General features: G+C 33.7%; 1 protein-coding gene and 1 pseudogene across 1 annotated transcript; both read left to right on the top strand.

The window, feature by feature from the left end:
• The first annotated feature begins 634 nt into the window (after nucleotides 1–634).
• On the top strand, nucleotides 635–1,576 carry LOC144255443 (olfactory receptor 4K13-like). Its single transcript, XM_077800134.1, has one exon. The coding sequence runs from the start codon at nucleotides 635–637 to the stop codon at nucleotides 1,574–1,576; it is 942 nt and encodes a 313-aa protein (XP_077656260.1).
• An 11,517-nt stretch (nucleotides 1,577–13,093) lies between these two features.
• Nucleotides 13,094–14,034, top strand: LOC144255475 (olfactory receptor 4L1-like; annotated as a pseudogene).
• The last annotated feature ends 2,441 nt before the right edge of the window (nucleotides 14,035–16,475 follow it).

A 16,475-nucleotide genomic window follows, 5' to 3' on the forward strand; every position in this document is an offset into this window, starting at 1 on the left:
TGTATGATTTCTTTCTTCTTATAAAACTATACAGGTGGAAAATTCAGCTTTATTTAGCAGTAGTAAAAGTAGTAATCAATGGTTTTTCTCATTATTTGAAGGTAAAATAGATAACATATCTATATGAAAATTGTAATTTGATTATGTTCCTATTTTTGAATTCAGGAAAAAGGAAAACTTTAAAAAATAATAAAAATTTAAAAAGGGGGAAGTTAAAAGGAATATTTTAAGATTTCATATATAAAAATGTATTTCTCTGATTCTTCATAAAAGCCTCCTGTATCATTCTAAACTAAGCATTCATTCACAGTCTGCCTGGAACTGAACATGAAAACAGACAAGGTTTAAGCATGTTCTACTGACTTTGTCTCATATTATAACCAAAGGACAAATTTGATCTATGTGGAGTGATTTCCACCACAGTTTCTACTCACTTTCTGCCCTGTGAAATATTTCAGACTACAAAATACCAAGGAACACCTACCAAGCAATCACCTTACCAAAAGGGTTGGCTCCCTAAATAACAAATAAGGTGTTTAAGTAAAGATTAGACTTGGTGTCTTGTTAGTCCTTGTCATTTTTTGTTTTTTTCCACCTTCCAGATGACATCTAAGAAACTCATGAAAATTGATAAATGGCTATCCTAAACAACAATTCAAGTATTTCTGAGTTCATCCTGCTGGGACTTTCCAGTTCTCAAGGACTTCAGTTACTTTTTCTTGCCATCTTCATACTTGTCTATGTAGCTATTATAGTGGGGAACCTCCTCATTGTCATCTCTGTGATATTTGATAACCATCTTCACTCACCCATGTACTTCCTTCTGGCAAATCTATCATTTTTTGACCTATGTCTTTCCTCTGTTGCAACTCCTAAAGTGATTGCAGACTTCCTCAGAAAATGCAAAACCATCTCATTGTGGAGCTGCATGGTCCAGATGTACTTTATGCACTTCTTTGGGGGTGGTGAGATGTCTCTCTTGATAGCTATGGCCATTGACAGGTATGTGGCCATATGCAAGCCCTTGCACTACCAGATCATCATGAACCGCAGGATGGTCATTGGGTTTCTGGTTCTGTCATGGGCAGTTGGATTCATTCATACCACAAGCCAAATGGTTTTCATGGTGGGTTTACATTTCTGTGGTCCCAATGTTGTGGACAGCATCTTCTGTGACCTCCCTCTGGTCATCAAGCTGGCCTGCACTGACACCTATATCCTGGAACTCCTGGTGATTGCGGACAGTGGTCTCCTGTCTCTGGTCTGCTTCATCCTCTTGGTCATATCCTACATCATCATGTTCATCACCCTCTGGCAGCATTCCTCCAGGGCCTCCTCCAAGGCTGTGTCCACACTCTCTGCTCACATCACTGTAGTGATCCTCTCCTTTGGCCCTGCTATCTTCATCTATGCTTTTCCGTTCAATAGTTATTCTGTAGATAAGTTTCTGTCTGTGTTTTACATTTTAATTACTCCCTTTCTTAATCCAATTATTTATACTCTGAGGAATCAGGAAATGAAAGGAGCAATTAACAGATTGTGCAGTCAGAACATAGTTTTCTGTCTGGACAGGTAAATATTGCTTGTGATCTCTAATTTTTGTGTATTTCTTCTCCTAAATTTTATATTTTCATTATTGCATACTTGTTCAAATAATTAAAATGAAAATATAAAATATTATTAATATCATTCCCTCCAAATTACTGGAATTTTTAAGATATTTTCTTTAAGATTTAAATTGAAATGTTCATAATACAGATGTAATGCCTAGATATGAATATATTTTTTATGTATCTGTTTGTCTTAAAATGTTTGCAATATATAAACATAATGTCTCCATGTTAAAATTGTATGACATTTCAATGTATTAATATGTAAAACTAGAACACTTTAATATAACACAGAAGATGGTGTTTGGCATCTGTTTTTAAAATCATGTTTTTTTAACTTGTGTAAAGTTTAAAAGATTTTTATCACTCTATGTTTACTTTGTGGAGGTTATTTGGTAAAGTTCATCATTGAAATTAGTGAATATTTTTTTACTCTCTGGTTCAAATAATTATCCATTCTTATAAAACATATGAACTTATTTAGAAATTAATACTTTAAACAGCTGCCCATTGTTTAGGCACAAACCTGTAATCCTAGTGGCTCAGGAGGCTAAGGCAGAAAATCAGAAGTTCAAAGCCAGCTTCAGCAATTTAGAAAAGCCCTAAGCAAAAAAATAAATAAAATCAAACTTTTGCTTGACTGCACAAATAGTTATCTAAGAATATCCAATCAATTAAAATTTAAAATGATGTCTCTTTTACCCTTTCATGTTCTACCAAAAAACATGACTTTTTAAAAATTCAATTCAATTTTGAAACTTTTTGCTTTTAATTATTTACTGTGTACCACATTGTTTTCTAAGCAATAGATAAACTGTTAGTGATATATTTCTGGTCCTACCCTGTGGAAGATGATATCACAGAGTTACCTGTGTTAAGTATAGTGAACTTGGAAGAGGAGATGGATAAGCCCAGGCATTTAAAAAGCTGCAGAATTAGACATTTTTGCTTCCCTTCCTGGTCTGCTTCATTCTCTTGGTCATATCCTACATTGTCATATTTGACACCCTCTGCAGCACTCCTCAATGCCTCCTCCAAGAGGAGAAGAGCATTCCAAGCAGAAGGGCCTGTCTATACTGGAATTGTAGAGTGAGAAATAGCATGTAGGAAAGAAGACAGAGCTCTATGAAGGAGACTGATAAATAAAAGTAAGTAAGATTGATGCTGAGATATTGTATGGAAGGAAAGACATCAAAATGGACAATTCTAGTGAATGCATTTTCAAAATCAGAAATGGAAGGATACAAATGGGACTTGAGAATGAGATTCAATGTACTTTTGGGGTAGCATTTAATCACTGAACCACATCATTAGCCTTTTTTTATTATTGTTATTATTTTTATTTGAAACAGTTCCTTACTAAATTGCTGAGGCTGGCTTTGAAATTGTGATCCTCTGACCTCAGCCTCCATAGCCACTGGAATTACAGGTGTGTGCCACCATGCTCTGCATGCCTATACCTGCACACCTGTAATCCCAGCAACTCAAGAGGATGAGGCAGGGAGATCACAAGTTCAAAACCACTCTCAGCAATTTAGCAAGGCCTGAAGCAACTTAGCCAGACCCCATCTCAAAATAAAATATAAAAAGGGCTGAGTGTTGTTCCCCACTCTAAGAAAAGATCATCGACTCCAATTTTAAATCAAATTAAAGCAAGCTTGTATTTGTGTACACAAAGGCCAGCCAGCGACTGTCCTACCAGAAATACCAGGCTAGAGATCAGTACCAAATCTTTCCAGGAACACAGTTTTATAGCAAAAAAGTTGCAAAGGTGGGTGTCTTGAGAATTCCCAGATAACAGAATTTTGACAAGCATAATACAAAGGAGATAGTAGGCTAATTATCTACATGGCATGATATTTCAAGGTAGGGAGTAAATTCAGATTCAAACATCAGAATTTATGAGGTACTGCTGAGGTTTCAGAGAGGGTTATTATCTTGTCAGGGGGAGCCAGGATTTATGAGGCACAACTAAGTTTTTAGAAAGGGTTGTTACCTGGTCAGGGAAACTAGGCATGGGTGATTTCAGAGCACGGGCAAGTTTTACAAACAAATTAAGAAGTCGCAGTAATTTATACTAAAACAGAAATTACCTTTTTATGACTTTGTGATGAGATGGCTCCCAATCTTAAGATGGAATTAGGTTGGGTTCATCACTGAGGATGTGACTCAGTGATTAAGTACCCCTGGGTTCAATCCCTGATACCAAAAAAAAAAGAAAGAAAGAAAGAAAGAAAGAAAGAAAAAGAAAATAAAAGATTCTATATACTTTTAAGTTTGATATAGCTATATCCACTTAAGCAGAAAATGAAATAAATGTGACAAAACTAAGTGCAGAAAAATAAGTTATTGGTAAATTTGGTTAATAAGCCTGGACTTGAATTTATGAAGTGAAGTGAATAGTAAGTTTACTGAAACTTTAAAATAATCACTTTTAAAGACAAGTAAAAAACTAAAATTAGATAAAACACCTCCAGAGACTTTCCTGGGGTGACATCTTTTATTTGATTGAATATGTACCTCTAAATTCTAACTTACATGTATTCCTTCTTTATCCTCTTCCTTTAAAGTATTTTTACTGTACTTAAGTTTGGCCTTTTACTGTACTTAAGTTTGGCCACAGACCTGTGTTCCATTCTAATTGAAAAAGTCAAACAGAAAAACAAACAGTAATTATTGCCACTTGTATGTAGATTCCAAAATATTTGATAATGTAACGTTACTAAGTCTGGGGTAGGGTGGGAGAAATGAGGAGTTGATAACCAAAAAGCACACAGCCTCAGGAAGATCAGGGGAATGGTAGACATTTTTCTTTTGATATCTATTGCATAGCTTGGTGAATATAGCTAATAATTATATTTCATACATTTTAGTATCATTATGAGAGTGAATTCTGAATGTTCTCATCACAAAATATGTTAATATTTACAATAGTAGTTATGTTAATTAGCTTGATTTAATCATTCCACATTGAATAAAAGAATCATAACCTTACTTTCTAACCCATAATCCCAAACAACCACAATTTGTCAATATAAAAGAAAAAAGCAAATAAATAACTCCAAACAAAATATGAACAAAAAAGTTAGCTTTATTTTGGAAAAATGCTATGTCTGATAACTGATTTAGTTAATCAAATCTAGACACCCAATCGCTGCATATGCTATATTTCTAATTTCTTTATTAAGGAATTTTTTCTTTCTTAGAATTGAAGCTAGGCAATAGGTAAATCAGTCAGGTTGGATCAAGTAGGCCAATTTTGAGTGAGTTGGGGAAATTGGAGACAGTCCCCCAAGGATTGAAATGTTAATTCCTTCAGAGCCCTTCCTCCACCCTTATCAAGAAACTGTCCCTGCTCCAACCTGTTGCCAAAGTAACCTGTCCCAGGAATTGCCCCTGCCTACAGTGAGTGATAAGGTTTTTAATGTGTCCTCTGCTGCACCACCCTGCTTTTCCCCCTTCAGCCCACTGGTTCCCATTTTTGGCCATCCCAACAAGGATTTCCCAGGCCTAGTCAAGTACTCAGGAAGGAGAAAGATGGGGTAGAGGGAAGGAGAACAAAGGAAGCCTAGGGAATATAAACAGAGGAGAAGCCTAGCTTCTTAGGATACCAGGATACCAGCTGTGGCCCTCTTCTCCCTCCCAGGAGAAGCCTATGTTACCCCTTTTTAAATAAACCCTGCTTTATATACTTGTTTCGGCCTGTTTCTCTAATGTTCAAACTTCAACATGTGAGGAAGCAGGATTTGTCACCAATAACCAGTGGTATCAGAATGACCTCTTCAAAAATGAATGTGACACTAAAAAGTGGCATATATATTAAGAGCAATTAAAATTTAAAATATTATTTTTTTCATAGCACTACTGATTGTTAGTGTCTAGTTGGGTATGACCAGTTTTGCTGACAATTAACAATATTGAGTATTTTCATGTGGGACTCTTGGTCATTTGTAAGTCTTTTTTTGACAAATGTCTAGTAAGATTTATAGCCCATTTTTAAATGGGATGATGATGATGATGATGATGATGATGATGATGATGATGATTGAGTTGTTTTGGTTTCTTATATATTATGAATATAACCCCTTGTCAGATTATAGCTTAGTCATAATTTATTCTATTTCAGAAATTGTCTGTTTGACAGGACAGGAAAGTCTGAACATCTGAGGAATTTTCAGGAATCAGGTTATTGACTAAAGTGTTCAGAGGGCAACTATGGCCTAAAGCCTTCTCTGGAAAAAGAATCAAGAAATTCCTTGAACTTTATACCAGTGGGAGGAGGGGCTTGAAGATTTACATGACAAGTGTTATTTGTTCTATCTTTTTTAGACTAGACAAAGGCATTTACAGGGTTTTTTTTGTTGTTGTTGTTTTTCTGGAAACCTGATATTTACAGAAAACAGGAAACTACCAACCGTAATGCTCTTCTATAGAAGTTTTTGCTGACACCCTATGTAAAAAGCTTTCCAACAAGACTAAGAGGAACATATATGTTACTCTCTGGCTTGCTTCATGTTCACTCTAATGATTGTGTTGCTATGTAAAAGAGTTTCAGTTAGCTGTAATCCCATTGTCTATGTTGAACCACAATGCAGGAAAAGACCACCAACTCAGTTTTAAATCAAATAACAGCAACCTTGTATTGTGTACACAAAAGCTGGCCAGCGACTGTCTCTCCCAAAACCCGGCCAGAGAACAGCCCCCCAGCACTCCAGGAAAAAGTTTTTAAAGCACAAAAAATTGCAAAAGGGGATTGGCTTGATATCTTACAGCTAACAGGATTTTGGCAAGAATAATACAAAGGCATATAGTAGATTAGTGATCTACATGGCATAATATTTTAAGGCAGGGAGTAAATTCAGATCCCAACATCAGAACTTAGGAGCCAACGCTGAAGTTTCAGAGAGAGTTGTTATCTGGTCAGGGAATCCCAGGCATTAGTGAGTTCAGAGCATGGGCAAGAATTCCAAACAAGTTTAGAAATCTCAGTAATTTATATTAAAACAGAAATTAACTTCTCATGACTTTGTGATGAAATGGCATCCAATCCAAAAGTGGAATTAGGCTGGGTTCATCAGTGTACTTTTGCTTTTTTTGTTGTACTTTAGAGATCTTATTCAAAATATTTCTGTTCATTTCAATGTCTTGAAGCATTTCCCATTTTTTTTCTTCCTCATTTACTGTCTTAGATTTAGGTCCTACATTTAATTCTTTAACCAATTTTTACTTATATAATGATGAAAGACAGTGTCTAGTTTTATTCTTCGGCAAAGGGATATACAGTCTTCACACCATTGTTAATTGAAGAGACTGTCCTTTTGCCAATGTGTTTGAACACCTTTGTCAAAGACTAGATGGCTGTGGGTGTATGGGTTTATTTTTAGTTTCTTAATTTTGAACCATTGGTTTATGTATCTATTTTTATGTGCTAATCATGCTATTTGAATTACTAAGGGGTAATAATATATTTTAAAGTCAATTATTTTTTGTGATATCTAAATTTGGTCATTTTTCTCAACATTGTGTTTGTCTATTTAGAATTATTTGGGTTCCATATGCATTTTAGGATCATTTTTCTAGTTTTGTGAAGGATTCCATTGATATTTTGATAAAGAGTTCTAATGAACCTGTAGATTGCTTAGAATAGTATGGACATTTTAACAATATTGATTCTTCCAATGCATGAAAACAAGTGTTTCCATTTTGTATGTCTTTTCTAATTTTTTATTGAAGTTATATAATATTTATTATACAGATAGTTCAAGTCAAGTGAGATACCCATTCATTTCAGTAAGAATGGCTATTATCAAAAAGGCAAAAGATAATAATAGATTCTGGTGAAGATGTGGAGAACTGGGAACATTTTCACATAGTTCATGGGCATATCCATAAGGAAAACAGTGTGGAGTTTCCTAAAAACATTAAAAAATTAACCTGTTATATGAACCAGGGTTCCTCCTAGCTGGTATATATCCAAAGGAAATGAAATAAATATATTACAAGACAACTGTGCTCCCATGCTCATTAAAGCACTATTTACAGTACCAAAGACATGGAATCAAATTAAGTGCCCATTAATGGAAGAATGAATAAAAAGAAGGTGGAAGACATACACAATGGAATACTAATCAGCCATAAAAATAATGTAATCTCTGATTTGCCACAACAGGAATAGTACTGGAAGATATTAGATTAAGCAAATAAGCCAGTCACAGAAAAAAAAAAATACTGCATGATCTCACTCATATATTAATTTAAAAAATGTTGATTTCATAGAAGTGGAGTTAAGAATGTTGCTTAACAAGGTCTGGGGAAGTTACAGGAATGGAGAAATGGGGAAAGTTTGGCCAACTGGTACAAAGTTACAGTTAAATAAGAAACATAAGTTCTGATGTGCTATTGTATACTAGAGTGAGTAGGCATAGCAAAAATGTAGAATACATTTCTAAAAGCTATAATAAAAGAATTTTAATGTTTTCACCACAGGTAAATGGTAATTGTTTGAGGAGAAAATATAGGTTATCCTGATTTGAACAATACACAATGTATATATGTATTAATACATTTATGGTGTCCCATAAATGAATACATTTTTGTGTACCAATTAGTTATCAATAAAAATCTGAGGCTTCACCAAAGTGAGAAATTTGTTAGCAGGGCCTGCTCTGAGTTTTAAAATTGAACGTGGAATGCATTTTTGTAAATATGTTTTTCACCTTAATTTCTTTCTATTATTTTCCAGAAAGCTATAATTATTAGAGAATTACAGTGGGATTATATATAAAAATAAACAAAAAATTTATTTAACAAATGAAATCATCTTGTAGCATGTATTGTTAGCCTTTGAATTTTATCTGTTAATTACTTAGTTGTATGATAAAGTTATACTAGAGTCACTTCCATGATATTCTTCTAATGTTGTCAAGGCATTATGAAGTTTGGCATAATTGTTAAGAACTTATGAAAGTTACAAACTTTTGGAATGATTCACTGCTGACATCTATTAATTGTTTGATTATCAATAATTTATAAGGGTCAGCCAATGAAAGTTATTTAGGGTTATGAACTTCTACCTATCCTCAATTATCTTGCATGGTAAAAGGAGATTTTTCTCCATGTTAAAAAATGTTTAGAGCTGGGGGTGTGGCTCAGTTTTAGAGAGCTTGCTTAGCATGCGTGAGGCACAGTTTTTGATCCTCAGCACCACATAAAAATAAATAAGTAATTGAAGTTATGTCCATCTACAATTAAAAAATTATTTTAAAAAATGGTCAATTGTTTGTGAGTTTTTTATAAGCCTTACTCAGTGTAGATGAATATTTTTAAATTTTACTTGGATAAAACACTCAAATTATTATACTGATTATTACCCTTAATATTTATGATATTAAATTAAGATAATTATATTTCCTCAAGTCCCTCATCAGGTTTATTTTCTGTGAATGTGCCAAAGGTACATTAATTAAACAACTTCAAGTAGTGTTTTCCAGAGAAAGCACTTTCTAGAGAAAGTTCACAGGACTCATAAAATTGGTGACTTCATAATCCACTTAAATAATGGGAAAGAGTCCTTGCTAATAACTCAAGGGAAAACCAACATGTTTATTTTCATATTTTCTTCTGGGGTGGGTCACCAGTCTGCCTTTTTATGTACATCTTTTCTGTATCCTTCTTTAAAACTGCAAGTAATTGCCATGTATTTTCTTGGAGTTAAAAACAAGATAGCCAATTTTTCTTCAGAATTTCTTTGTGTCTACATGTCTTTGAAGGAGTGACTCCTCAGAATAATTGGTAGATTTAATAGCAGTGCTGAAAACACCTTAGAATTATGGGCTTTAGTAAAAGAGGAGATATTTTACCTAGAGCTTGCAACTGAATGAAAACCATATTATTCTGATCATGGGGCAAGTTAGATCCACTAGTATCTGGATGAATGTATCTGGTTGCAACAGTAATTTAAAAGCCTCTACACTCTCTCTGAGAAATAGCCTCCCAAAACTTGGGGTCATTTTTATACTCTTAGTTTTATTTTTCATAATATAAACTTGCATTAGTTTAATCTACAGGAGACAAAAGGAGAAAATAATTTACAACATGCTAAAATAATGGTAAATTAAGTGCTTTCTTGGCTTAGTTACCATCTATAATAAATCTAACATTTCATCTAATAATATCTCAAGAAAATTGAGAATTATTGACTCATTTTGCTCTATTGGTAATTTACTTATCTGAGTTTTTAGTTTCTTTCATTATTTATTTTAATTGCAAAACCAATTATAGATACATGTGAGGTAATTAATTCAAATCAATTTTTTAAAAATTTTCTCAAGTCTACACCTCTTTTCTTGATTGGTCATATAATATTTTCATAGATACAAATGTCTAATTCAACTGCTAATCTATGCATTTTAAACATTTATTTTCTTACTTTATTAACTCTATGAATATTTGAAAATGAAGCCTTTTTGCACTAATAATATGGAGCCTCTTTTATTAAGTATACAAGTATATTATTTTAATAAGGAAAAATATTCATAGTGATAATTTCCCAGTATATTTGACTTTTCACTTTCCCAAAATTTTATTAGTATAAAATGAATATTACCTTTGTATATCTTATTTGTTTATAACTTAACAATTTCATGAAAAGGTAACATAGTGAAACCACATGATCAATATAAAACTTATACTACATATTCTAATAAAAAAACTTCTCTTTTACACATTTCCATATACACTAATTGTTCTACATAAGTGCTTCTGTGGAAATGTATTGGCTACTGAACACAGGCAAACAGCACTGGAGACACCATAGCTTTTGTTTTGTAAGAAAGAGATTATAGTTGAAAACAGTGAGTCAATTGTTCAGTTTTTACCCAGGTGAAAGGCATTGAATGAGCTTCCCCCCTCCAGTCCCACAATAATAAGTCATTTACCCCATTCTCAGATGTAGTTTCTGCCAGAGCAAAGCCAAACATTTTCTGACCCAATTTTATGCATGTCACAACTTTTTAGTTTACTCATGTTTGAATAACACATACTACTCAAAACTTTAAATTTTCCATCTTAGGTTTAGCAGTGGCTTTACTTAGGAAGGTCTGTTTTTTTTTCTATTTTAACTTTATTTATGAGTGAAAAATGCTTATACTTTTGAAAATATTTCATCTCTGATAATATGCACAAATTTTCATGATGAATAATGAAGGATTTCAGTCCATCTACTTATACACAGGTGAATATGAGATTTGAAGATTTTTAAATATGCTTTTAAAACATACTTCTTAAATATTGATAAAGTTTTTGCTTAAAAATATGCAAATATGATTATTAAAAGTTTTAAAAACCTAGAGTAATGAGTACTGTTTTCTTTTCTTGACTTTGCGGTTTTACATAGTAAATTAAAAAGTTATTTTTGTGTGTTATCTCCAGATTTTTACCTGTCAGTTTTTTGAGATTGAGGATTATATAGTTTCAAAAATAATGTCAAGATTGATATGTAGACTCAATTATTGTGTGAGTGGGCTAATGATGAATATCAAAATGATTCTTGATAAAATTGACAACGAGGTGATTATGTCAATGGCATTAAATAGAGCACAATATTTTAATCAAAGTTCACTATTCCTTACAGATTGTCTATTGTGAAGTGCTTCTGTGGTCTCTTTTGGGTTGAGTTTCCTTATAATTATCAAAAAAAGAAACTAATTCTAAAGAATAGAATCTCATTAGTGCACATACTTATATGTAGTCAATGAAATACACAAAGATGCTCAATATGTTAGCTTCATACCTTCTTAATAGTCTGCATTTAAAGAATGCATATTAGACTAATTTTACAGAAAAAAATAATCAATGTTCAAAAGAGTAAAAGGTGTATTTCCCTTGTAAATACTGAGGCCCAGGCTGAGATTTAAGTACTATTTCTGCAGATATTATTCATTCCAAAGATGTAGGCTGAACAATGTTTTCTGAATATTTGAAGAACTACTAAGTCAAAAGTCAGAATAAATTTCCGGCTTCTGTTCTGGTGCTTCAGAATCAGGACATGGTATAAGTATGTGCCTTTACACCTGTGTTTGTATATGTGTTTGCTTTTTTATCTCTGTAGGTGGTATCAGTAGTAATTCTAAAGAAAGAAGAAGGAACAGAAAAGAAAGCAGAGACAAAAAGATCCAAATCAAAATTAAAAAGTAAGATAGAAGTGAGTTGGCAATATCAGATTGCTGTGGGAAAACAGAATCCAAATGCCAGGATTAAAGAGCCAGTGTATTAGTCTAGAGTCAGTGTGCTCAGGTATGAAACACCAGGGAACAGTACTTACTGGCAGCAGAGAAGAGAAGTTCAGTGTTTAGGAGGGAAAAAAGCAAACACTACTTGGAAAATGCTTGGTGGTAGTCATGAGATTGTCTGCACAGAGAATACAAAGGGACAAAAAAGGACAAATCCCAGCCAGAAGTCAAGTACAACAGATTCATGAAAATAAGCAAGAGAACTGGAAGGAGAGGTCAGGACTTTTGCTCACAACAAAGTAATAATCACACCCTGCTCCATGAGATAACAAAAAACAGACCTGAATACTGAAAAACACTAATGTTACTATGCAGAAACTTTCTAGGAGGGGAGTATAATTATTTAGAGAGGAGCAAGTGCATATGAGAGATACCTCAGTTTAAGTCTTCAGAAATAAGTAAAATTATTGGTCTATATTTGTACAATGAAAGACAGAGCAGGGAATATAGCATCACCAATAGAAGAAAGTACATTGCGGGGCTGGGGATGTGGCTCAAGCGGTAGTGCGCTCGCCTGGCATGCGTGCGGCCTGGGTTCAATCCTCAGCACCACATACCAACAAAGATGTTGTGTCCGCCGAGAACTAAAAAATAAATATTAAAAATTCTCTCTCTCTCTCTCTCTCTCTCTCTCTCTCTCTCTCTCTCTCTCTCCTCTCTCATTCTCTCTCCTCTCTCTTAAAAAAAAAAAAGTACATTGAACTGATTTGCTGAGTTGGGTATGTAACTCAATTCACATGTACCCATCTGAATATATCAGACAGAGGGAAAAAGTGAACACTTAGGTTTCAAAAAACTCAATGATTATGCGTTAACCCACTTGAAATCACTTATTTGACCATTAGCCATTTGACTCCTTTTCCTCATCAAACAAATTGAACACAACAGCATAAATGCATGAACTCATAATAGAAACAACAAATGTATCTAGATACAATCTATGTATGCAAACAAGATGTATGAAATTTTAAAATAGATTTCTCATATTCTGTGCCTCTCTGTCTGAAAAACTTGCAATAATGTTAATGGCACTTGTATTAATTAAAATGATTTATTTGTAAATATCCATTTTCTCTTTTCCTATAGAAACCAACATTTACAGCTTAAATATCCATACCCTGAAAACAATCCTGGTTAAAATATCAGTTGTTTTCCAGATGATTTTCATCTTAGAGGCTTTCTGAAAATTTCTGCATGAATATGAAGAACAGCTCTACGATATCTGCGATGGTTTTGTTAGGGCTCACCAGCACTCTGGAACTGGAAATTTTCTCTTTTGCATATTTTTGCTGGCCTATGCAGCAATCATGGCAGGAAACCTTCTCATTGTGATCACTGTCACCTGTGACTCTCACCTTCATTCCACACCAATGTACTTCCCCCTTGGAAATCTCTCCTTTCTCGACATGTCTCTTTCCACCATCACGACCCCTAAAATGGTGGCAGATTTCCTCAGGGATAGGAAAACTACTTCCTTGTGGGGCTGTATGGCTCAGATGTTCTTCCTCCATTTCTTGGGGGGCAGTGAGATGACTCTTCTCATAGTTATGGCGGTTGATAGGTACATTGCCATCTGCAAGCCTCTTCACTACACAGCCATCATGAGCCGCAGGGTGCTGGTGGGCTCTGTGCTGCTGTCCTGGGCTGTTGGCTTGGTGCACACCATAAGCCAGATGGTTTTCACTGTCAACCTGCCCTTCTGTGGCCCCAACATAGTGGACGACATATTTTGTGACCTTCCCCTGGTAATAAAGCTTGCCTGCACTGAGACCTATGTTCTGGAGTTGCTGGTAATTGCTGACAGTGGCCTCTTGTCCTTCATCTGCTTCACACTCTTGTTCATCTCCTACACTGTCATTCTGGTAACTGTGAGACATGTATCCTCGGGTGGGCTCTCTAAAGCTCTGTCCACACTGTCTGCTCACATCACCGTGGTCACTCTGTTCTTTGCGCTCTGCATCTTCATTTACACTTGGCTGTTCAGTAGTCTTTCAGTGGACAAATTTCTTTCTGTGTTTTATTCAGTCATTACATCCTTACTGAACCCCATTAATTACACACTGAGGAATCAGGAGATGAAAGCAGCCATGAACAGACTGAGGACCCAACACACTAGCTCCATACACACCTTCTAAACAACATCCATGGAGATGAAGGGTTTTGTGGAAAACCCACATAAATTACCTGTCAGAATAGGTTGGCCTGAAATGGAGGTTCCTTGTAGGTTTTTAAATATTTTTATATCATACGTTTAAAGTTTTAAAAAATGTCCCATTGTTGTATTTCTATGATATATATATATATATATATATATATATATATATATATATATATAGTTTTATTGAGAGAAGAATTATTTTCATTGGAATCTATTTCATCTATGCATTAGTAAATCGATTTTTTAATATAATAATTATTGTGATTGAAAATTTGGCTCATTAACTACATTCAGAAAGTTAGTAGATATTGAAAAGAGAGAAAAACTGAATTTCTATACTTTAAATCAAGGATCTTTCAGCTCAATTCTATAGATGAGTAAAGAGAGTCAAGTTTATGTGAATTCTTCTGAGCCCACAGGCGTGGACACAAACATTTACATTTTTGAGGATCCTAACAAGTCAAAAGATTATTTTGTAACAGAGCAAACAAGTGGTTTTTATGACCGAATAGAATCAGATATCAATTGATATAAGAATGCATTTTTTCCTTAACAGAAATAACAGCTAATGAGGGTGACATTGCACCTTTTGTTTTATCTTTCATTCATGTTTGTGTACAGATTTACACAATGCACCTTTCTAAAAACAAGTAGGAACATTACTTTAGTGTTCTTCCTCTGAACAAAGAAAAACTAAAGTAGCCCCCATGGATTCCTGGCATTTATACCATTAAAAAACAGGATTAGGAAAGCTGATAAAATTGCCTACATAAACCCTAAATTTGGAATAAATAGACCATCTATGATCCCTTGAAGATGCATATATAAGGCTAAGATTATAATTGACTCGAGGCAAAATGAACTAGAATTTAATATTTTACTTTTTTTCCTAAATTAATTCTATCTTATGTTTAAATTATCATTTACTCGAAAATTGTTTACTATTGTCCCTCAAATAATGCTTACCAATGTAGTGATTTAACTTGCATAAGTGCCATTCAGTTTTCTTTCTTCTCAAACCCATCAATAAGGTAATTCTAGAGAGAATTCATTGATTCAAAGTGTTGTTATTTTTTCATCATATAAATCAAACTCAATTTAACCAACTGTGCCTTAATTAATAACTAAGGTACCTTCAATTTCCTAATAATACAAGCATTTTCATGATTAATATCTTTATACCCTCTCTGCATGTAAACCTGTGTAAAAATTTCTGTAGTATAAACACCCAGGGAAGAAAATAATTAATTTCACTAGCAGCTACAGATTATTACCTACTTTCAATTGCAGAGCCAGATATACACTCACATCATTTTTATTCTGTTTCTCCATAGAATACTGACTGATACACATATATGCATATTTACATATGCATATACGTAATCTTATATGTAATACATGTATTTTATAAGTAGACACATATAATAATTGTTTGCAAACTTGAGAGGAAGGTAAAGACTCAATGCTATTTTACTACTGACTAGTTCAGTGCATTTCCTAAGACAGCATAATTTCCAAATCAGGAAATTCAGAGTGCTATTTTATTAATAGCTAATCAATAGAAACATTCAATTTTATTAAACACAAACTAAATAGTGTCTTTTAAGCAAGGTAAAACCTCTGGAACCACAAGTTGTACTGCATCACCATGTCTCTTTATTATGTATTAATCTTCAACAATTCCTCAATTTTTCCTTGATATTTTTATGGTGATAAATAATAGAACTTGTAGAGTCTGTCAGAGTTCAGATAATGTTTTATAAGGTTTTATATGTTTCATAATGTTCATAATATTTTATATGAAATATGTAATATTTTATAATGAGTAGATTCAGATTATTCACTTGTGGCAGTAGAACCCCCCAAGATATATCCTTTTCAGTGATTCCTTGACTTTCTGAGTCTTGCTTATTTTACTTAGCATAATAATCTTCACTGATATCCATTTACATGCAAATGGCATAATTTTATTATTCTATATAATTAAGTAAAACTCCATTGTGTGTGTGTGTGTGTGTGTGTGTGTGTGTGTGTATATATATATATATATATATATATATATATATATATATATACCACATTTTAAAATCCATTCATTGGACAGGCACCTGGACTGTTTCCATGACTTGGTTAGTGGGAATTTTACTGCTGTAAACATGGATGAACCTATATCACTATAATATGCTGATTTTAGTTGTGAGATAAATATTGAGGATTGGAACAAGTGGGTCATGTGGTGGTTTCATTTGTAGACTTTAGAGGAATTTCCATACTGTTTTCCAAGATGGTTGTTCTAATTTGTAGTCCCACCAACAACCTTAGAGTGCTGCTTTTTCAAAATACACCATTTTGAAATGCACAAACACTTGCCAAGTTAGATAATATTCTTGGCCATAAAACAAGTCTCATTAACTTTGA

Source organism: Urocitellus parryii, chromosome 6, assembly GCF_045843805.1.
Source record: "Urocitellus parryii isolate mUroPar1 chromosome 6, mUroPar1.hap1, whole genome shotgun sequence".
Classification (NCBI taxonomy): Eukaryota; Metazoa; Chordata; class Mammalia; order Rodentia; family Sciuridae; genus Urocitellus; species Urocitellus parryii.